This window comes from Triticum aestivum, chromosome 6B (genome assembly GCF_018294505.1).
Source record: "Triticum aestivum cultivar Chinese Spring chromosome 6B, IWGSC CS RefSeq v2.1, whole genome shotgun sequence".
NCBI lineage: Eukaryota > Viridiplantae > Streptophyta > Magnoliopsida > Poales > Poaceae > Triticum > Triticum aestivum.
The window spans coordinates 52,341,674-52,365,653 of NC_057810.1; the positions used below are offsets into that span (position 1 = coordinate 52,341,674).

The window sequence follows — 23,980 nt, forward strand, 5'->3', positions numbered from 1 at the left end:
TACATCCCAGATCCAGAACTTCGTCGAACAAGTAGGGGCAGACGAAAGGCCCGTCGCATCCGAAACGATATGGACCAATCTGAAGCTGGTGGAGCAACCAGACAATGTTTGTTATGCGCGGCTTATGGGCATAGGATGAAATGTTGTCCTGACCTGAACAAAGATGGTGCTTCCACATCGACGACTGCGACAACAGGAGCAAGAGGCGGACGTCGTCGTGGCAATCGAGGCCGAAGGGGTGGACACGGAAGAAATAACTCACAAGCTATATAATGTGACGTACTATGTTTTAATATGTAATATGTGAGGACTATGTTTTAATTTATAATATGTCAGGACTATGTTTTAATTTGTAATATGTCAGGACTATGTTTTAGTTTGTAATATGTCAGGACTATGTTTTACTTTGTAATATGTCGTACTCTGTTTTAATTTGAAATATGTTTGTACTATGTTTTATTTGCACCTGAGATTTGTTGTTTGAATTGCAGATATGTCTTCGTATCCATTGCTTAATGGTAACATTGATAGAAAGCACCGGGGCGCCCTTATGGAAGCGGGCAAGAACTTAGACGTGTTGGTCACTCGTACCCCCGAAGTCTACCTGGTTGATACACCATTCATGGGTTGATAGGTATGTGTGCATATAATGGAATCCATATAGTGACTTACTATGTTTGACATATTTTTCATAGCCGCTAACAATCTCTTTATTTTGTAGGTTAAGTTGGGCTGGACTTCTACCCTTGGCACGGCTGGTTGAGGGTACATTGGATGAGTGGGTTGATGGTCAGGACTTAGATGAGGCAGGTGAACCATTGCAGTTACACAAGAGGCAAGTGAAACGTTTCTCTTACGACAAGTCACTCTTTACTTGTTTAGTAGATAGATGGAGACCAGAGACACATACGTTTCACTTTCCCTGGGGAGAGATGGCACCTACTTTACATGATGTGTCTTATTTGTTGGGATTACCTCTGGCCGGTGCTGCCATAGGTCCTTTAGAGGCAGAATCTGGTTGGCAAGCAGCGATGCAGACCCGTTTTTGGCTGCAGTGCCAACTGCTAGGGCCATAGACAACAATCCTCACATGCCTCTTTTTAGATGGTTGAGTCAGTTTCAGGTAACCTTCATGGCCACTTAAACAAATGTTGTTTTTTTAGTTGCCTGACGTTCATACAATAATTATGTTTCTATGTAGATTGTCTCGTTAGAATATCCCGATGTTCAGTTGTTGGAGGCACAGATTGACTGGTCCCTAGAGGCATATATTCTTTGGCTGTTCGGCAAGACGATGTTTACAGAGAACCACATGACCACTGTCGATGCACGACTCATCGGTATTGCATGAGAGATAGCTGACGCACGTTGCCCTGGCATATTCTGCAGAGGAGTTTTGGTTCTGTTGTGTTAGCGGCTACATACAGAGGCCAGTACAAAGCTTGCTCGTTGAAGTCTAAAAAATCTAGTCTGGTTGGATGTCCATTATTGTTGCAACTCTGGTCATACGAGAGATTCCTTATTGGACGACCCTATGTCTACGTTGACAAACCTTTTGGTTTGGAGGACTTAGCTGGGGCTTATCTTCCTGCTATTGGCAACTTGCCTATTATGGGATCTGTTTGGGCACGGCGAGAGATACTTTTATATTAAGTAACAATTAATTTAATTATTTCTTGCCATTCAATAGTATTACTAATGCTTATTTGTTGTCATGCACAGAAACAGTTTGCTCATACACTACTGGAATCCGAAATTTTGCCGTCTGCCAGTTTTCCGTCTGCTTGCAGACGGCAAAGAAGGTCTTTGCCATCAGCTACCAAACAACAGACGACAAAGAACAGGCAGACGGCAAAGAAGGCCTTTATCATCTGCTTGCCATCTGCCAGCGGACGGCAAAGAGGTGCTGGTGGGATCCACTGGATGCTAGTACACTGCAATGGTCCATACCCCTTCGTCTGCTGGCAGACGACAAAGAGGGGGCTATCTTTTTTTGCGGCTAAAAAAAACCGTTGCCCCTACCTCCGGCCCTAACTCTATCAGACCGCAACGCCCGCCCCCAAATAACGACCAGTCCCCACCCGTGTCCTCCACCAGATCCGCCGCCGCTCCCAAACCTTGCCACCGCCGCCCTCGTCGCCCCCAGACCATCCCATCGCCGGCGAGCAGCCGCCTTCGGCTCGATTAGACCACTGCCGGCGTAGCTCCCCACCACCGCAGCTCCTCTGCCGCCCACAAATCCACCGACACGTCCTCCATCTCCGTGATGGACTCGTCGCGGTCGCCGATCTCGTACAGCACCAACGCCCGCCCCACCCGCGCATACTCCGACAACGCCAACTCCTTGTACCCGCTCACCACCGCCGTGAAGGACGCCAGCGCCCCCGCGAACTCGCCGCACGCCTGCAGCTCCCGCCCGGCCTCCAGCAGCCGGACCGCCTTCCCGACGCGCTGCGACACCGCCTCGCTCGCCGCGAGCTCCGCCTCCGTTGCCGGGTCGTAGCTGTCGACTGCGGCCCCTGCCGCTCTCCTGCTGGCGTTGTTGCTCGCGGCGGCGACGAGGAGCAGGCCACCGGCGGACACGAGCAGCCTCCTCCTCGTCGTTGCGGTGGATGGTACGTATGTTGTATCTCCTTTCAGAAAAAACAGCTACTCCGCAGAACCAAAGTACGATGCTGTATCTCCTTTCAGAAAAAAACAACTAATGCTTGCCAATAGGATACATATTGCGATATTAGTATTTCACTAAGGATTCATTTTTCTCAACCAGCTACAATGAAGAAAAATTAACAGTTGGAAACAGACGGTGTAACTCTTACCTGCTCCTGTAATGCGGTGTTGGTTTCCTCCAGCAAACTTAATCTTTCTTTAAGAGAAGTCCGAAGAAAATAAGCAGCATGTCAACCCAAAACAGTTAAAGAGAGAAATGATATAAGTCCCCGAAGGCATAAAAACGCGAAGAGAAAGTAGTGATAAGTAATCTCTCTGAACATTACCTCCTGATGAGTTACGACACCATTGACATCCTCTACGCACTTGACTTTGTTATCTAAAACCTCCTAAATGAAATTGGGAAATAAATATTATATTGGTGTTACTGTTTCAGCAACTTTAAATAAATCAAGCCTGATTAGTGATTTTCTCCATACATGAAGTTTGAGCTGCTCGCGGCGGCGACGAGGAGCAGGCCACCGGCGGACTAATTTGAACTTTGAATGAGTTTTAACAAAACAAGCTAGCATGAGTATAACTTGTTGAGAAAAATACTCGTACTAGTAAACTTTCAAGTTTACATGGCTGGTTAGCATTCTTTCTTAAACATGGATGCCTAGCTGTGTTCTAAAGAGTATAAGGCCATGCTTGGAATGGATGTATCTTGATATGGAGGTGTATAACTTACACGTGTAACTTACTAGCCACTGTGCAAATTCCAGCCGGAAATGAAACGACGCGCTCAGGCGTGTATTTTTTTACAAGGGTATTTAAAAGAGAAAAGATGATCCAAACAGGGCCTAAAATGCATTGCTACTAGGAGTAGTTTCGGTCAAATGCTACTCTGGTATTGCTTAGGAGTATTTGTAGGGTTCTAGAGCGACAAGTAGATGGCCTATTTCTTTCTATTGATATGGACAATATCTTATCTAGCCAAAGTTCCCTCCTTACAAAATCTCCTTGTAACTCAGACGACTACAAATATGAATTTGTTTAAATAGTATTGTTCACTGGATAGATTCTGTTTAGCACAAGTTTTGATGGATATGGATTTGCTACTAATGATTCACTATTTCTAGGGTTCTAGAGTGCTATGTGTTCTGCCTATATGGTGGAGTAGTTGTATCTTATCTAGCCAAATTTTGGGTGTTCCACATAAGCCGTGTTAGCAATTGACCAAAAGTAAACCCCTTGTGACTATAGTTTTCCCACAAAACAAGTACCTAGAGTCCATCTTCCATGCACTAGCCTAACTCAATGCAGGGAAGGACAGTGGTGCCTCATAATGTCACTCCATTGCCCATGGGGGATTTTCATTGCCTCGATGCATGTAGATGCAGGGGCAGAAGGGAAAGATGCAAAAGCTCTTTTTAACCAGCTGTAAGGCAGTGCGCAATGCAACACCTGCATTAGTTAGTGGATGAGGGCGCAAGACCAGCTTCAGGGTTTATGGCTTAAGCCAAGAGGAGAAAGAAAGGGCTCTGCATATGAAAAGATACCAACATTATTGTTTCCATGAAATTGGTAATATATGTGGCATGTGTTTGTTTATCTTTTCTGCAAGAGCAACTTGTGTCCTGAGAACTTCTAGTGGTACTGAGACCCATAAAAAGAAACTGTCTTCTTGCATGATCACTTACTGAAAATATGGACAATCAGCTTTACTTCCGACTACTTAGAAGTAGTTAAGTTATCTAAGTTATTATGGGTATTGTTACAATGTGCTTGTATTGAACCATCTATCCAAGTTTATTACTAACTCTATATGTGCTTCTCTGCACCTATGCTTGCTTGTATATCTATTTGCTTTATGGACATGACTCTTGTGTTTGTTTGCTTGTTATACTGTGATAATTGCAATGCTTATTTAGCGACAAAATTTGCTCTTAATGTACTGTTGCAGGATCTGGATATCTCTCAAAATTTAGTACTTTCTGGTGTTGATCTCAAGTGCTGGCTCCTACAACATGACATTTCACCAAGTGAAATGCTACATTTCTACTCCTAACCCATTCTCTCTTTCTTAGTGTTTTGTTATGCAGGTTGGAAGAAAAGAAGAAGATCCAGAGAAGATCTTAGTATTAAGATAGTTTTTAGGAAAATAGATATTTAGTTTTAGGTCATTTCTTCTAATTTCAGATATGGAGTGCTTGTCTTTAGTTTTTGTTTTGACTTTGTGAAACTTGCTAACTATGGACGAAACTGTGTAATATTGATGAAACTATGTATATGTATGGATGAAACTTGCTACTATTGGTAACATGTGTTGGATATGCTATATTGGTACTATGTATGGATGAAACTTGCTACTATGTATATATATGTGTGTTTGATTTTCTATGAAAATGAATGGATATAAGAAGAAACAGAATTAATGCCTATTTGGTCTCTTTGCCATCTGCTAGCAGATGGCAAAGAGCCTGCAGTCTTTGCCATCTACTGGCAGATGGCAAATATCCTGCAGTCTTTGCCATCTGCCAGTGACTCTTTGCCATCTGCTAGCAGACGGCAAAGAGCCTACCTTTGCCGTCCGCCGGCAGACGGCAAAGTGCCCTTTGCCGTCTCTCATTCAGCCGGACGTTTTGCCGTCTGCTGGCTGATGGCAAAGGCCTTTGCCGTCCGGGATCTGTGCCTTTGTCGTCCACTATGGCGGACGGTAAAGAAGCTGATTCCAATAGTGATAGCCAGGTTAGGGGATGCTACCCGTCCTTCACGGCGCAGTTTGATAATTTCCACGAGGATCAAGTTATCTGGGAGCCATACTCGCCTCAGGCTATATCATCGAGGTGCCCAGTTGGGATTTCTGGATTGTGCACTAGAGATCGGCACCATTGGATGACCAAGGACAAGTTGGTGTTCGACGTGACGGTTGAGGAGATGGCTCTTCATAGGGTGATGAGATAGTTCGGTCTATATCAAGAGCCTGACATTCCAGATATTCCATACTTACCAGAACACGTGCACAAGTAAGTACTAATACAATTTTAGTTGTCAGCTCTGCATTCAGAATATACCTAATCATGTAACGCGCATGTCAATCTCAGGGACAGTTGATAACCCACAAGTGTAGGGGATCGCAACAGCTTTCGAGGGTAAAGTATTCAACCCAAATTTTTTGATTCGACACAAGGGGAGCCAAAGAATATTCTTGAGTATTAGCAGTTGAGTTGTCAATTCAACCACACCTGGATAACTCAGTATCTGCAGCAAAGTATTTCGTAGCAAAGTAGTATGATAATAAAGGTAACAGTGGCAAAAGTAAAGATAATAGTTTTTGGGTTTTTGTAATAGTTCTAACAGTAGCAACAGAAAAGTAAATAAGCGAAGAACAATATGTGAAAAGCTCGTAGGCAATGGATCAGTGATGGATAATTATGCCGGATGCGATTCCTTATGTAATAGCTATAACATAGGGTGACACGGAACTAGCTCCAGTTCATCAATGTAATGTAGGCATGTATTCCGTAAACAGTCATACATGTTTATGGAAAAGAACTTGCATGACAACTTTTGTCCTACCCTCCCGTGGCAGCGGGGTCCTAGTGGAAACTAAGGGATATTAAGGCCTCCTTTTAATAGAGAACCGGGACAAAGCATTAGCACATAGTGAATACATGAACTCCTCAAACTACGGTCATCACCAAGAAGTATCCCGATTATTGTCACTTCGGGGTTGTCAGATCATAACACATAATAGGTGACTATAGACTTGCAAGATAGGATCAAGAACACACATATATTCATGAAAACATAATAGGTTCAGATCTGAAATCATGGCACTTGGGCCCTAGTGACAAGCATTAAGCATAGCAAAGTCATAGCAACATCAATCTCAGAACATAGTGGATACTAGGGATCAAACCCTAACAAAACTAACTTGATTACATGGTAAATCTCATCCAACCCATCACCATCCAGCAAGCCTACGATGGAATTACTCACGCATGGCGGTGAGCATCAGGAAATTGGTGATGGAGGATGGTTGATGATGACGACGGCGACGTATCCCCCTCTCCGGAGCCCTGAATGGACTCCAGATCAGCCCTCCCAAGAGAGATTAGGGCTTGGTGGCGGCTCCATGTCGTAAAACGCGATGAAAACTTTCTCTCTGATTTTTTTCTCCCCGAACGTGAATATATGGAGTTGGAGTTGAGGTCAGTGGAGGTCCAGGGGGCCCACGAGATAGGGGGGCGCGCCCCCTGTCTCGTGGATAGGGTGTGGCCCCCCTGGTGTATTTCTTTCACCCAGAAATTCTTATTAATTCCAAAAAGTGCCTCCGTGGATTTTTAGGACATTCCGAGAACTTTTCTTTTCTACACATAAAACAACATCATGGCAGTTCTGCTGAAAACAACGTCAGTCCGGGTTAGTTTCATTCAAATCATGCAAGTTAGAGTCCAAAACAAGGGCCAAAGTGTTTGGAAAAGTAGATACGTTGGAGACGTATCAAGTCCCCCAAGCTTAAACCTTTGCTTGTCCTCAAGCAATTCAGTTGATAAACTGAAAGTGATAAAGAAAAACTTTTACAAACTCTGTTTGCTTTTGTTGTTGTAACATGAAAAGCCAACATTCAAGTTTCAGCAAATATTATGAACTAACCATACTCACAATAACAGTTGGGTCTCACAATTACTCATATCAATAGCATAATCAGCTAGCGAGCCATAATAATAAAACTCGGATGACAACACTTTCTCAAAACAATCATAACATGATATAACAAAATGGTATCTCGTTAGCCCTTTCTGAGACCGCAAAACATAAATGCAGAGCACCTTTAAAGATCAAGGTCTGACTAAACATTGTAATTCATGGTAAAAGAGATCCAGTCAAGTCATACCCAATATAAACCAATAGTAATGAATGCAAATGACAGTGTGCTCTCCAGCGGGTGCTTTTTAATAAGAAGGGTGATGACTCAACATAAAAGTAAATAGATAGGCCCTTCACAGAGGGAAGCAGGGATTTTTAGAGGTGCCAGAGCTCGATTTTAAAATAGAGATTGAATAACATTTTGAGCGGCATACTTTCGCTGTCAACGCAACAACTATGAGATGGCTGTATCTTCCATACTACATGCATTATAGGCAGTTCCCAAGCAGAATGGTAAAGGTTTATACTCCCCCAACCACCAACAAGCATCAATCCATGGCTTGCTCGAAACAACGAGTGCCTCCAAATAACAACAGCCCTGGGGGAGTTTTGTTTAATTATTTTGATTTGCTTTGATCTTTTTGGATGATGGGACCGGGCATCCCGGTTACCGGCCCTTTCTCGTGAATGAGGAGCGGAGTCCACTCCTCTTGAGAATAACCCACCTAGCATGGAATATATAGGCAGTCCTAGTTGAAACATGAGCTGCTCGAGCATACAAAACATAATTTTATTTGAAGGTTTGGGGTTTGACACATACAAATTTACTTGGAACGGCAGGTAAATACCGCATATAGGAAGGTATGGTGGACTCATATGGAACAACTTTGGGGTTTAAGGATTTTGGATGCACAAGCAGTATTCCTGCTTAGTACAAGTGAAGGCTAGCAAAAGACTGGGAAGCGACCAACTGATAGAGTGACAACAGTCACTACAGGAATCGGCTACTATGACGTCTGCCACGGCGGACGGCAAAGGCACGAATGGCGGACGGCAAAGGTCTTTGCCGTCCGCCGCAGACGGCAAAAGGCTTTGGCAACGTAAGGTCCGGCAAACAGCTACTTTGTCGTCTGCTTTACGCGGCTGACGGCAAAGGGGCCTTTGCCATCAGCAGCAGACGGCAAAGAAAGCAGACGGCAAAAATTGCGTTGTTAGTCCATTAGGTGGCTAACGGCAGGCCTTTGCCGTCCGCCGCTGACGGCAAAATTTGTCCTGCCTTTTCCGTCCGCCGTATGATGTCAGCTAGACATCAGTACACGGTAGGCCTTTGCCGTCCGCCGCTGACGGCAAAATTATTTACTCTTTGCCATCTGCCACTGTAGGCAAACTGACCAAATGGGTCAGCTCCCAGGAAGCACAGTTGGCTGCCATGTGGCTTCTTTGCCATCCGCGGCTGACAACAAAGAGCCTGTATATTGGCTCTCTTTTTCTGTTTTTTTAATCCAACAATTTTCACAGCAAATATATATGACATATATAGATATATTTCACAGGGCTATTTAATAGCAAACATATCACATATCCAGCACATAATTAAGTTTCATCCATTCATACATAAGCAAGTTCCATCAAGTTCCGTCCATAAACATTGTTCCATCCATATACATATTACAATGCAAAGTTTCATCAAGATAGCAATTTCCATCATAGCAAGCTAGATACAATGCAAAGTTTCATCAAAGACAAAATAAGCACTCCATCATAGCAAGCTAGCTTCCATGAAGTGAATGAAATCTGCAAAATGGCAAATAAGAAAGTTAGAAAATAGGTGACTAGAAGAAGAAGACTAGAACAAGAAGAAGACTAAACAAGAAGTATATGTCATTTATGAGCTAACTTAGGTGAAATGGATCATATATGAGCTAACTAAGTTGACATGGGTCGTTTATGAGCTAACTAAGGTGAAATGGATCATTTATGAGCTAACTTAGTTGAAATGGGCCGTTTATGAGCTAACTAAGGTGAAATGGATCGTTTTTGAGCTAACTAAGTTGAAATGCATCATTTTTAGCTAACTTAGGTGAAATGGATCATTTATGAGCTAACTTAGTTGAAATGGGTTGTTTATGAGCCAAGTAAGGTGAAATGGATCATTTTTTTAGCTAACTAAGGTGAAATGGATCGTTTTTGAGCTAACTAAGGTGAAATGGATCGTTTTTGAGCTAACTTAGGTGAAATGGATCATTTATGAGCTAACTTAGTTGAAATGGGTCATTTATAAGCACTAAAGTGAAATGGATCATTTTTGAGCTAACTAAGGTGAAATGGATTGTTTTTTAGCTAATTTAGATGAAATGGGTCATTTTTTAGCTAACGTAGGTGAAATGGATCATTTATGAGCTAACTTAGTTGAAATGGATCGTTTATGAGCTAACTTAGTTGAAATTGATCGTTTATGAGCTAACTTAGTAAAAAGCATCATTTTAGAGCTAACCTAGGTGTGATGGGTCATTTTGGAGCTAACCTAGGTAAGATGGGTCATTTTGGAGCTAACCTAGGTGAAATGGGTCATTTTGAAGCTAACGTAGGTAAAATGGATCATTTAGGAGCTAATCTAGGTAAAATGGATCATTTTAGAGCTAACTTGGATAAACTGGATCATTTATAAGCTAACTAAGGTAAAATGGGTCATTTTAGAGCTAACTTAGGTAAAATGGATCGTTTATGAGCTAACTAAGCTAATTATGCAATTTTTGACATAAGTAAGCTAAGTACAAATCGTTTTAGAGCTAACTTAGGTAAAATGGATGGTTTTTTAGGTCAGTAAGCTCATTAAGTCATTTTGGAGGAAAAGAAGCTAACTCTAGGTCATTATGGTAAGCATATTGGAGGAAATAAAGCTAAGTCTAGGTCTTTATGCATTTGTTAAGCAAAACACTAGAGAAACTTACCGTGATCATGGAGCGGGCTAGCTCGTGCCGGTAGCTAGAGAAGGATCGTGCGATGCTTGTCTGGAGTTACACTGCACCAATGATCATTACCAATGTCTCATTACCATGATGACACTCAAATCTTAAGACTAGCAAGTAGTGTCCATTCAAATTAAACTCACCGTGGTCCCAGGAGCAATCACTGGCATCGGCGGAGCGGTCTGACCGGACTTCTCACACACAGACTGGACATTTGGTTTTGACAAACAAAGTCATACTAGTTAGTAATGAGACAAACACTACATGAATGTTTTGGCTAATCTGCAGAAGAAACTTACCACAAGGAGCTCGTACATGGCCCTTGCCTGCATGTCATTCCGTGCCCTCTCCTCCTCCAACATCTTTGTCGTCCTCTCCTCCAACTCCCGCTGCCTCTCCGCCGCCTCCGCCAGAAGTTTCTCTGTTCTATCTCTCTCACTTTGTATAGCAGCCTACAACACCACTCACATGACCATTTAATCATTGATGGAAGCGCACACAATGCAATGGAGAAAGATAGCTGAGTACGTATAACTAACCTTGAAGGCGAGTTGGACTGGCCGTTCACGAGGCCTTATCTCAGGAGCGGAGCTCGACTGGCGCGCCTTGATCTTCGGGAGAGTGCTAGGACAACGTATAAGTCCATCTCCCATGGCTATGGAGCCATGGGACCTTCCGCCACCAGATATCATCAGCAGCTCTGTATCAATGGGACCCTGACTCGGGTTAAAGTCCTCCCCTTTCCTCGCCTTCCGCTGATTTCCATATTGCATGAGATTATCGTGGGATGAGATGTTGGTGAAGTTCTTTGGATCATCGAGGTCAGACGCAGAGAATGCCTTGACTTTCTTGTAAGGGCCAGTGTGGGCCATGGCATACAGGTCATACACCTCTGGCACCTCAACCGCCTTATTGTAGCATGCCTGAAAGAGAGAAACAAAGTTAATTAGTAATTAAAGGGCTAAAGCTAGCATGATGAATTAATTGCATGAATCGTGAAGCAAACCACATACCTAGTTCCGCCCGTACTGAAATAAGTTGGAGCTGCCTTGATGGTGTGGCACACCTTCCATTTGGGCACGTTTGTCCTTGGCCTCATTGTGGAGGGCTAGCCATTCATTTCAGCACCACTCATTGACCAACACCTCCCAACAATCCATCCGATCCGCACACCATCTCGGAGGGGCCTAAGATAGCAAATGGAAACTTGAGCGCTACGCTTATGAATTACTAAATGAAGGAAGTAAGTACAAGGCCTTAAGAATTAACTTCATGTACTGCTCCTTACTCAAGAACTTCTCACGGCACGCCGGCTTGGTATTCTTGATACCACGCGAGGCATAGTACTCTCGAAAAGCCTACACCCGAGCCTCGTGCCGTAAGTTCTGTAGTAGGCACTTGCAGACATTATCGATAACATTTGCCGCTTCCTCCTCGTATCCCTCCTCACACCTGTAGAATGTCTGCAATCAAATGAGACAATATTGATTAGTACAATTAATAACTAGCTAGTTGAAGATTTTTAATTGTGTAAAGGAGAAATTACCCAGAACTTTTTGTTCACCACGTCTGCCCTCGTCTTGCACAAGACACCGTCGATAATCTCACCCGGCGGGGCCAAGGCAGCCAAGTAGTGCTCCCAACTCAATCCAAGCTCTGGAAGCTGACCCTCACCTGGCAACGTCACAAACCCCGGGAAGTTTTGCCGACAAAGAACTCCAAGGACGGAGTTGGGCCGGCGGACACTATGATGGTGGTCCCAACCCCTGCAACATGACAAGGCCAACGCATTAGTTATTTGAAGAAACATGAATGCAGAAGGAACAAAAATATTAAATGCACTTACCTCTCCCCATTAGGGAAAATCAACCACCTCAGCTCGCGGGTCGCCGGCATGGGCGGGAGCCGTGTAGAACCACGCTGGTAGACGTTGCCCCCCTCCTCCTCAATATTAGTCGGCTCCCCGCCATCATCAGCATGGCCACTCGGTTCCTCAGGCTGATCTGGCCAGGTACCCCATCCAGACATGTGCTCCTCTGGGGTCTCATGGGCCAAAGGCCCGTCGACCCGAGGCTCGTGGACCGGAGTCCGTGTAGCCTCCTCCTCGGACGAGTCCACCCTAGCAGTCACGTGCTTGGGTGAAACAGCTGGGGGTGGCGGCGAGGAAGGCGTTGTAGCAGTCACCCTACCTCCTCTCCCGCGACCACGTGCTCCACCTCCTCTCTTCTTCTTACCTCGTCCCCTGCTGGGCACCGCGGTCGACGAAGAAGGGCCCGGCGGTGTCGCCATACTGTCCAGCAATGCTCGACGGAGAGGTGAGTGTGGAATGGAAGACCTCACACCACGCGTCGACGAAGAAGGGGCCTCAGCACGCTCCCACCAGTGCACACCATCTTTCAACACCTGCCATGACAAAGAATAAACGAAATTAGTACAACATAAAAAAATACCGATATGAATAATAATATGTATATCACTTAAGTGTATCATCATCAAGTACAACATAAAAAAATTGAATACCTGACACTAATAATAATCTCGATCAGTATCATCAATAAATGTATAATCATCATCATCACTATAATCAATGATGGGCTCATAGGGTTCAGTGGCATCAACATGTAACCTACACTCTAATAGGTAATGATAGGTCCTAATCCCACCCGAGTATGTGTAGATTGGGTTCATTTTCCCATGCTATGCTCCGGATCCGATGCAAAACTTTGGCAGCACCTCCCCGCTGTTCTCCTGATACACGTCTCTGCAATAAACAGAGAGGATGTGTACCTGGAGAACAACAAGGGAGGCACTGACGAAATTTATGTGTCGGATCCGAAGCAAAGCATATGGGAAAATGAACCCAATCTACACATACTCGGGCTGTCCATGGATAGCATTGGACAATTTGAAAGAATCAAGGTTATGAATATGCAAATGCATGCATATTTATAACTATGACGCTTTCGAATGGGAGACACATATTGGTTACGCATACTGATGATTCAAGACACATATATAGCTAGCTATCAAATTTCATCGACACGAACACCGGAACAGAGCAAATAATTAATGTGGGAGGAGGACATGTCATTTGTGCTCACCCACGAATGAAGGGGCAGAGCTCGTCAAACGCACGACGAGGTCGTCGAACACCAAACCTCACAGCGATGAAACAACTGCACATTTAAATCTACCCGATCAACACAATTATATATGATGTTTTTCATAACAAAACCGAAAAATATATGACCTAACTAATAATTCACAAATATATGACCCCATCGGCCTCTGGAAGGCCAAAGAACATCTTTTCGGGAGGTGTCGGGGGTCGGGGTGTCGTGTCGTTGTCGGGGTGCCGTGTCGGGGTCGGGGTGCTGTTTCGTGGTCGGGGTGTCGTGTCGGGGTCGGGGTGTCGGGGGCAGGGGGTCAGGGGGTACGGTGTCGGGGTGTGATGTCGGGGTCGGGGTGTCGGGGTCGGGGGGTTAGGGGGTCAGGGGGTCGGGTGTCGGGGTGTCCGGGTGTCGTGTCGGGGTCAGGGTGTGGTGTCGGGGTCGGGGTGTCGGGGTCAGGGGTCAGGGGGTCGGGGTGTCGGGGTCGGGGTGTCGGGGTCAGGGGGGTCAGGGGGTCGGGGTGAGGTGTCGGGGTCAGGGGGTCGAGGTGTTTCCTTCTACAAATCTTCTTCTTTCTTTCTCTTCTTCTTCTTCTTTCCTTTCTTCTTCTTCTTCTTCTTTCATCTTTTTTCTACTTTTTTACTTCTTTTCGTTTCTTCTTTTCTTCTTCTTCTACTTCTTCTACTTCTTTTTTTCTTCTTCTTTTTTCATCTTTTTTCTACTTCTTTTCTTTTCTTCCTTTCTTCTTCTTCTACTTCTTTTCTTCTTTTTCTTTTTTCATCTTTTTTCTACTTTTTTTCTTTTCTTCTTGTTCTACTTCTTCTACTACTTCTACTTCTTCTACTTCTTCTACTTCTTTTCTAACACTAAAACTAACACAATCTAGCACTAACAATTAAACAACAAAAAAAATGAAAAAACAGAAGAAAAAAAGAAGTAGTCCCTCACCGGAGCAATGGTACGGTCGGCGGGGGTGGGGGGGGGGGGCACCGGGCGGCGGGGGCGGCGCCGGGCGGAGGGGTGGTGGGGCGACGGGGCATCGGCGGGTGGGTTGGGGCGGAGGGGTGGTGGGGCGATGGGCCAAGCGGGTGCGGGGGCGGGGGCGGCGTCGGGCGGCGGGGCGGGGGCGGCGGTGGGTGGGGATCTAGCTAGTGGCGGGGCGTCGGGGAGGAGAGAGGGAGAGAAGAGAGAGTAACGGGCGGGGGGGGGGGGGTGGCGGCCGTTAGTTACTCTGCTCTTTGCCGTCTGCTAGCAGACGACAAAGAGGTGGAGCGTTAAGTTTTTTCTAAACGGGCGGGGGGGTGGGGGCCAGCTCTCTCTTTGCCGTCAGCTGGCAAAGAATCTTTGCCGTCAGCTGGCTGACAGCAAAGAGCCGGCCGATTGTAAAGAGTTTCTTTGTGTCTGCTTTTCAGTAGCTGATGGCAAAGAGCTTCTTTGCCGTTCGCTAGCGGATGGCAAAGAGCTGGCAGATGGCAAAGTAGCTGATTCCAGTAGTGACGTATTCCCTCTTAGTATAGGTGAAGGCTAGCAAAAGACTGGGAAGCGACCAACTGGAAGAGTGACAATAGTCATAAACATGCATTAAAATTAATTCACACTGAATACAAGCATGAGTAGGATATAATCCACCATGAGCATAAATATCATGAAGGCTATGTTGATTTGATTCAACTACATGCGTGAACATGTGCCAAGTCGAGTCACTTAATTCATTCAAAGGAGGATACCATCCCATCATACCACATCATAATCATTCTAATAGCATGTTGGCACGCAAGGTAAACCAATATAACTCATAGTTAATCAAGCATGGCACAAGCCACTATAATCTCTAAATGTCATTGCAAATATGTTTATGTCATAATAAGCTGACTCGGAAACGATGAACTCATCATATTTACAAAAACAAGAGATGTCGAGTTCATACTAGCTTTTCTCATCCCAATAAGTCCATCATATATCGTCATTATTGCCTTTCACTTGCATGACCGAACGATGTGTATAATAATAAGAGTGCACGTGCATTGGACTAAGATGGAATCTGCAAGCATTCAACTCAAAAAAGAAGACAAGTAATATGGGCTCTAAGTTAAATAAACAATCATGCAAATGAGAGTCACTAAATATTTTCAATATGGTCTTCTCGACCCCCAAAGGAAAGAAAAAAAAATAAAACTATTTACACGGGAAAGCTCCCAACAAGTAAGAAGAAGAACTAGAAATCTTTTTGGGTTTTCACATTAATTTCTAATACAAGCATGGAAATTAAACTAACTAATTTTTTTGGTTTTCTTAAGGTTTATCAAATACACAAGAAGAAAACTAGAAAAAGAAATTTAAACTAGCATGGATAATACAATGAAAGAGTATGAGCACCGACGACTAGTGTGTGAACATGAATGTAAAGTCGGTGAGAAATACGTACTCCCCCAAACTTAGGCTTTTGGCCTAAGTTGGTCTAGTACCAAGGACCGCCGCTACTCTCCCCGGTGTAATGGGAGGTGTAATCAGGATACCACTGGCTGGTCATCTCCAGATCCCACTAGACAGATGATGCACGATAAGGGTCCAGTTCAGGTTCCGGCTTAGGTTCAGGTTCTGGAGTAAAAGCTTGGGCTCGATGATTGTTCACCGCTTCCGGTGTGAGAAGAAAATTTTCTGCAAGCAAATCAAACAATAGAGACGCAGGCAAAATAATAATCTCAATGTGTTTGTTATTAAATCTAAGTTTATACAAGAGCATCCTCTCTTCGTTGTCAACAATAAACTTGTGTGCTACCATGCTCTTGTAATCTAAAATGTGAGGAGGCAATGTTGTCTCCTCTTTCTCAAGATGCCTAATGGGTATCTGAAAATACCTAGCAAGACGTGCAACATAGATACCTTCAAATATGGGGCCTTTTGTACGATTCAGGGCTAGCCGTTTAGCAACGACGGCACCCATACTAAAAGTATTGTCTCCGAGCAAGGCATGTTGAAGAATGATAATATCAGGAACACTTAAGTTTCCACTATTTCCACAACCAATCAAGCATCTACTAGAAAATATGGCAAAGTAGCGTAAAACAGGAAAGTGTATGCTAGAGACTTTTGCCTCGGAACCCTTCTTTGGCTCCTCTACAACGATAGTGTTAACAAAGTGTATGCTAGAGACTTTTGCCTCGGAACCGCGCAAAAGTTACGTAGAGACATTTCTCTGAATTCGTCATATAAATGAAATGATACTGCAGGCGGTGACTTCTTAGGATAATAATAAAAGTTTTGCACGAAAGTATTAGTGAGTAAGAGATACTGATCGATCCGGTCGTTGATGAAACCGGTGAAGTCTGCAGTCTCGACCAAACAATAAAAATCTTCATGAATTCCGGCTTCTTTCAAGAAATCATTGCATGGCCATTCATACGACCCCACTTTCGCTAAGCGAGGAAGATTATACTTGGCTTTTTCCTTCTCTTTGGCTTGTTTTTCCTGAGAGCCTTGGCTAGAAGAGCCCCTCAAAAAATTCCTTAACATTTTTTGAAAATTTCTGAAATTTTAGTAACTTCAAAATAAAAGTGAATAAAACTAAACAAGATTGGTAGCAACTACTCCTACAAGTGCCTAGAGTCTATATCATGCATTAGAATTGCTTGGGACCTCATAAATTTAACAGGCAAGATCAAGAACATGGTCACCTATGCAGCAAAAAATTGCAATGAATAAAGCACTAGAACAAAAACTAATTGGACCAATGAAGGAGTCACATACCAAGCAACAATCTCCCAAAGCAGTTTTGTGAATGGAGCTTTGAGCAAGGAGATCGAAAATCGCAGCAAAATGAGCTAGAACTCGTGTTTGAGCTGGATGGGGATTTTTTGGGTAGAAGATGAAGTGTGTGGGTGCTGGCACAAGTGGAGGGGGGCCCCAGGGGCCCACGAGACAAGGGGCGCGCCCTATAGGGGGGGCGCCCTCCACTATCGTGGCCTGGTGCTTGCCCCTCCTGCAGTGTTTTCAGTGCCTAAAATCTTCAAATATTCCATAAAAAATCATACTAAATTTGCAGGGCATTTGGAGCACTTTTATTTTCAGGATATTTTCTTAATGCACGGATAATTCAGAAAACAGACAGATAATACTATTTTTGCTTTATTTATTCTAAATAACAGAAAGTAAAAAGTGGGTACAGAAGGTTGTGCCTTCTAGTTTCATCCATCTCATGATCATCAAAATGAATCCACTAACAAGGTTGATCAAGTCTTGTTAACAAACTCATTGCGAATAACACGGAACCGGAGAAATTTCGAATAACACTAAGTTACCTCAACGGGGATATGAAAATCCCCAATAATAAGAATATCATACTTTTTCTTGAAAGTAGGGAGAGGAAATTGAAAACCTCCAATAATAATAGTTGGAACTTTTCCAATAGAATTGATGCTATGAACTTGAGATTGTTTCCTCGGAAGGTGTACCGTATGCTCATTACCATTAGCATGAAAAGTGACATTGCCTTTGTTGCAATCAATAATAGCCCCTACAGTGTTCAGAAAAGGTCTACCAAGGATAATAGACATACTATCGTCCTCGGCAATATCAAGAATAACAAAGTCCGTTAAGATAGTGACATTTGCAACCACAACAGGCACATCCTCACAAATACCGACAGGTATAGCAGTTGATTTATCAGTCATTTGCAAAGATATTTCAGTAGGTGTCAACTTTTTCAATTCAAGTCTACGATATAAAGAGAGATGCATAACAGTAACACCGGCTCCAAGATCACATAAAGCAGTTCTAACATAATTTATTTTAATGGAGCATGGTATAGTTGGTACACCCGGATCTCCAAGTTTCTTTGGTATTCCACCCTTAAAAGTGTAATTAGCAAGCATGGTGTAAATTTCAGCTTCCGGTATCTTTCTTTTATTTGTGATGATATCCTTCATATACTTAGCATAAGGATTTACTTTAATCATATCAGTTAAGCGCATACGTAAGAAAATAGGTCTAATCATTTCAGCAAAGCACTCAAAATCCTCATCATCCTTTGACTTGGATGGTTTAGGAGGAAAGGGCATGGGTTTCTGAATCCATGGTTCTCTTTCTCTACCGTGCTTCCTAGCAACAAAATCTCTCTTATCATAATGTTGATTCTTTGATTGTGGGTTATCAAGATCAACAGCAGGTTCAACCTCTACTTCATTGTTTTTGCTAGGTTGAGCATCAACATGAACATTATCATTAACATTATCACTAGGTTCATGTTCATCACCTGATTGTGTTTCAGCATCAGAGATAGAAATATCATTGGGATTCTCAAGTGTGTCTATAGTAGGTTCACTAGAAGCATGCAAAGTTCTATCATTTTTCTTTTTCTTCTTTTTAGAAGAACTAGGTGCCTCTAAATTATTTCTCTGAGAATCTTGCTCGATTCTCTTAGGGTGGCCTTCAGGATACAAAGGTTCCTGAGTCATTCTAGCAGTTCTAGTAGCCACTGTAACAGCAAATTCATTTTTATTATTTAATTCATCAAGCAAATCATTTTGAGCTTTAGTTACTTGCTCAGCTTGAGTAGCAACCATAGACGCATATTTTCTAATGAGTTTAAGTTCACCTTTAACTCTAGTCATATTATCGCTCACGCGTCCTATCTCGAAAGCATTATTCTTTAACTCTCTACCAACATAAGCATTAAAACTTTCTTGTCTAGCCATAAAGCTATCAAATTCATCTAAGCAAGGGCTATGAAATTTAGTAGAGGGGATTTCAACTTTATCATATCTATAGAGAGAATTTACCTTAACTACCTGTGTCGGGTTATCAAGACAATGTGGTTCTTCAACAGGCGGTATATTAAGACCATGTATTTCTTCAATAGGAGGTAAATTCTTAACATCTTCCTCTTTAATACCTTTTTCTTTCATTGATTTCTTTGCCTCTTGCATATCTTCAGGACTGAGAAATAAAACACCTCTCTTCTTCGGAGTGGGTTTAGGAATAGGCTCAGGAGTTGGTTCAATTGGTTCAGGAATTGTTTCAGGAATTGGCTCAGAAAGAGTCCAATTATTTTCATTAGTCAACATATTATTCAATAGCAATTCAGCTTCGTCGACTGTTCTTTCCCTGAAAACACAACCAGCACAACTATCCAAGTAGTCCTTGGAAGCATCGCTTAGTCCATTATAAAAGATATCAAGTATTTCATTTTTCTTGAGAGGATGATCAGGCAAAGCATTAAGTAACCGGAGAAGCCTCCCCCAAGCTTGTGGGAGACTCTCTTCTTTGATTTGCACAAAATTATATATTTCCCGCAAGGCAGCTTGTTTCTTATGAGCAGGGAAATATTTAGCAGAGAAGTACTAAATCATATCCTGGGGACTACGCACACAACCAGGAGCAATAGAATTATACCAAGTCTTAGCATCACCCTTTAACGAGAACGGAAATATCTTAAGGACATAAAAATAGCGAGATCTTTCATCATGAGTAAACAGGGTAGCTATATCATTCAACTTGGTAAGATGTGCCACAACAGTTTCAGATTCACGGCCATAAAAAGGATCAGATTCAACTAGAGTAATAATCTCAGGATCAACAGAGAATTCATAATCCTTATCAGTAACACAGATAGGTGAAGTAGCAAAAGTAGGGTCAGGTTTCATTCTAGAATTAAGAGACTGATGCTTCCCTTTAGCTAATAATTTCTTAAGATCATATCTATCATTGCAAGCAAAGATAGCTCTAGCAGCTTCTTCATTCATAACATAACCCTCAGGAACAACAGGCAATACATAATCATTGGAAGAATTTTCATCATCACTGTCATCAATAATAGCATCTTCAATATTTTCATTCCCCCTAACTCTAGCAACTTGTTCATCAAGAAATTCACCTAATGGACACGCACAAAAGTAGTTTTATCATGCATAGCAGAAGTGGCATCATTAATAACATGTGACATATCAGAATTCATAGCAGTGGCATGTTTAGGTGTCGCAAGCTTACTAATAACAGAAGGAGAATCTAGTGCAGAGCTAGATGGCAGTTCCTTACCTCCCCTCGTAGTTGAGGGTAAAATCTTGGTTCTGTCGTCTTTCAAGTTCTTCATAGTGATCAACAGATATAAATACCAAGTGACTCGGAGAATAGAACTATGCTCCCCGGAAACGGCGCCAGAAATTAGTCTTGATAACCCACAAGTGTAGGGGATCGCAACAGCTTTCGAGGGTAAAGTATTCAACCCAAATTTATTGATTCGACACAAGAGGAGACAAAGAATATTCTTGAGTATTAGCAGTTGAGTTGTCAATTCAACCACACCTGGATAACTTAGTTTCTGCAGCAAAGTATTTAGTAGCAAAGTAGTATGATAATAAAGGTAACGGTGGCAAAAGTAAAGATAATAGTTTTTGGGTTTTTGTAATAGTTGTAACAGTAGCAACAGAAAATTAAATAAGTGAAGAACAATATGTGAAAAGCTCGTAGGCAATGGATCAGTGATGGATAATTATGTCGGATGCGATTCCTCATGTAATAGCTATAACATAGGGTGACACGGAACTAGCTCTAGTTCATCAATGTAATGTAGGCATGTATTCCGTAAATAGTCATACGTGCTTATGCAAAAGAACTTGTATGACATCTTTTGTCCTACCCTCCCGTGGCAGCAGGGTCCTAGTGGAAACTAAGGGATACTAAGGCCTCCTTTTAATAGAGAACCGGAACAAAGCATTAGCACATACTGAATACATGGACTCCTCAAACTACGGTCATCACCAAGAAGTATCCCGATTATTGTCACTTCGGGGTTGTCGGATCATAACATATAATAGGTGACTATAGACTTGCAAGATAGGATCAAGAACACACATATATTCATGAAAACATAATAGGTTCAGATCTGAAATCCTGGCACTCGGGCCCTAGTGACAAGCATTAAGCATAGCAAAGTCATAGCAACATCAATCTCAGAACATAGTGGATACTAGGGATCAAATCCTAACAAAACTAACTTGATTACATGGTAAATCTCATCCAACCCATCACCATCCAGCAAGCCTACGATAGAATTACTCACGCACGGCGGTGAGCATCAAGAAATTGGTGATGGAGGATGGTTGATGATGACGACGGCGACGTATCCCCCTCTCCGGAGCCCTGAACGGACTCCAGATCAGCCCTCCCAAGAGAGATTAGGGCTTGGTGGCGGCTCCATGTCGTAAAACGCGATGGAAACTTTCTCTCTGATTTTTTTCTTCCCGAACGTGAATATATGGAGTTGGAGTTGAGGTCGGTGGAGGTCCAGGGGGCCCACGAGATAGGGGGGGCGCGCCCCCTGTCTCGTGGATAGGGTGTGGCCCCCCTGGTGTATTTCTTTCGCCCAGAAATTCTTATTAATTCCAAAAAGTGCCTCCGTGGATTTTCAGGACATTCCGAGAACTTTTCTTTTCTACACATAAAACAACATCATGGCAGTTCTGCTGAAAACAACGTTAGTCTGGGTTAGTTTCATTCAAATCATGCGAGTTAGAGTCCAAAACAAGGGAAAAAGTGTTTGGAAAAGTAGATACGTTGGAGACGTATCAACAGTCGCCTAGGAGGAAACAAGTCCACGGCTTATTGGCTTAAGAGCATTACCCCTTACATTGACGAATGGACTACGCGCCCACAAATATCTAGGGTGAGGTTCGGCCCTTTAACTGGGAGACGCTCGGGATGTATCTGCAGCGTTACCGTCATACAACGAGGATCCACTGGGTTCCATCAGCTGCTCCTGATCAGATCGAAGCCCCTCTCACCAGTGATATGTACCCAACTGCCTCTATTGTGGGAACCAGACACCACGCGGTACGTGCCATGGTTCTCATATGTTAAGTCTTTTGTTAACCTGTACATATTCGCTTGGTTATCTATTTGTGGTGTCTATCATACAACGAGGACGTGTACAGGGTGACTTGACAATAGAGGCGCGAGAGGAGGTTTCCGCCTTAATGCAGTGCTTTCAGAGGAGAGAAACTATCCCACCACGAGAGGGCGTCTTGATGACAAGCTACACGGGATTTACGCAGCTGTTACGTGTAGACGATCTTCGAATGTTGCACTTCCTCCTCCAACACATCGTACGCCACGTCCCTCTATACAACATTCAAAACCACGACCCTCTGTGCATCATTCAGAACCACGACCCTCTGTGCACCGTGCAGAACCTCATCCTTCACAGCTTGGGAGCTCTTCCTGGCATCAGCCACTTCCTTCACAGCCAGGGAGCTCTTCCTGGCATTAGCCACCTCCTTCACAGCTAGGGAGCGCTTACTGGCATCAGCAGATGGAACTAGGTAACACTACTCAGTACATTATTTTCAACATTGTAGTAATCGTTCATGCATTCTCTACAGTCACTGATGCTTAGTGGTGGTGCTTTGTTAATGCATTTGTATCAATTTTACATGTTTTACTTTACCGCAGGCGGCAACCAGTTGCAACCTTTCATGCACTCAGTGCAGTCACCGATGCTTAGTGGTGGTGCTTCATACTTTAAGGGCGACGGCGAGGATGATGACCAAGCTGCAAACATTTATGACTTCTCGCAGACAGTGTTTCATACTCCACCACTACCACAGACGCATGAGACACAGACGGTGATAGACAAGGTTAACTATGGTCATGGTTATCCCGAGCCTCGTCCACCGCCTCAGCGCTTATCTCCTTCCGGTCCTCGCCCGAGGAAGACCCAGACTCGTCGTCCTCCCCCATAGTGATATGTTTTTTTTTGACAGAGAACGACAGTGGGAGAGGCTCCCACTGACTTTTGTATGTACTCACAAACAAATGTTACATGGTTACATGTGGGGTTTTTGCAGGGCTCCCCTCAACCCTATTCACAAAAAGATGAAAATCCCTGCTGTCTACAAGTTTTGAGTATAAGAGTCTAAGAAGGGACGAAGCTCTTCTTTACAATTATGAGCAAGGAGGCCCAACAGATGCTTGAATCCATCAAGCCATGTAATGAAGGAGTGTGGCACTCCTCTGAAGAATTCATTGTTCCCCTCCTTGCAGATGCTCCAAGCGGCCAGCAAGAAGATGTCCATGAACAGTGGTTGCCTCCAATGGGTTTTACCTTCATGCAGAAGGGAAATCCTATTGCCATCATGCGGCCATCTCAGACCTACCTTGTCTCAACATCGTTGGCTAAAGGGGCACAAGAAAAAGAGATGTTCAACTGTTTCCTCAGGAGGATTCTGGCAGAGCATACACGCATAGTTATTGTCTACCACAGCATAATGCCTACATTTCAACATGTTTCGCGTGCTTAGGCGGTCAACTAGCAGAAGCCAACCAAACATTTTGAATTTGATGGGGCTCTTGGCTTTCCAAAGCCAGAGAAAGGCATCATCGGCGATCGTCTCCCTGAAACAGTGGTTGTAATAGTTTTTGGCCGAGAATTTTCCATTGAGGGTACTAACCCAAGTATCTGCAATACCCCTCTCTAGAATGACATGCATGGAGCCCCTCTGAATCTATCTGACTTCCTCTCTTGCTTGTGCGGAGAGTGGCAGATGGAAAAGCATGGTTGGGTCTGTTGCTTGCGAAGCATTGCAGACAGACTCATCCTCATTT

General features: G+C 43.5%; 1 protein-coding gene across 1 annotated transcript; it reads right to left on the reverse strand.

Moving 5' to 3' along the window:
* Positions 1–2,096: 2,096 nt before the first annotated feature.
* LOC123138778 (uncharacterized) lies at positions 2,097–4,016 on the reverse strand. The gene is made up of 2 exons (XM_044558657.1): positions 4,013–4,016; positions 2,097–2,633 (listed from the first exon to the last, which is right to left on the reverse strand). Exons 1-2 carry the CDS (start codon positions 4,014–4,016, stop codon positions 2,185–2,187), a joined length of 453 nt encoding a protein of 150 aa, XP_044414592.1. The 3' UTR covers positions 2,097–2,184.
* Between the last annotated feature and the right edge of the window lie 19,964 nt (positions 4,017–23,980).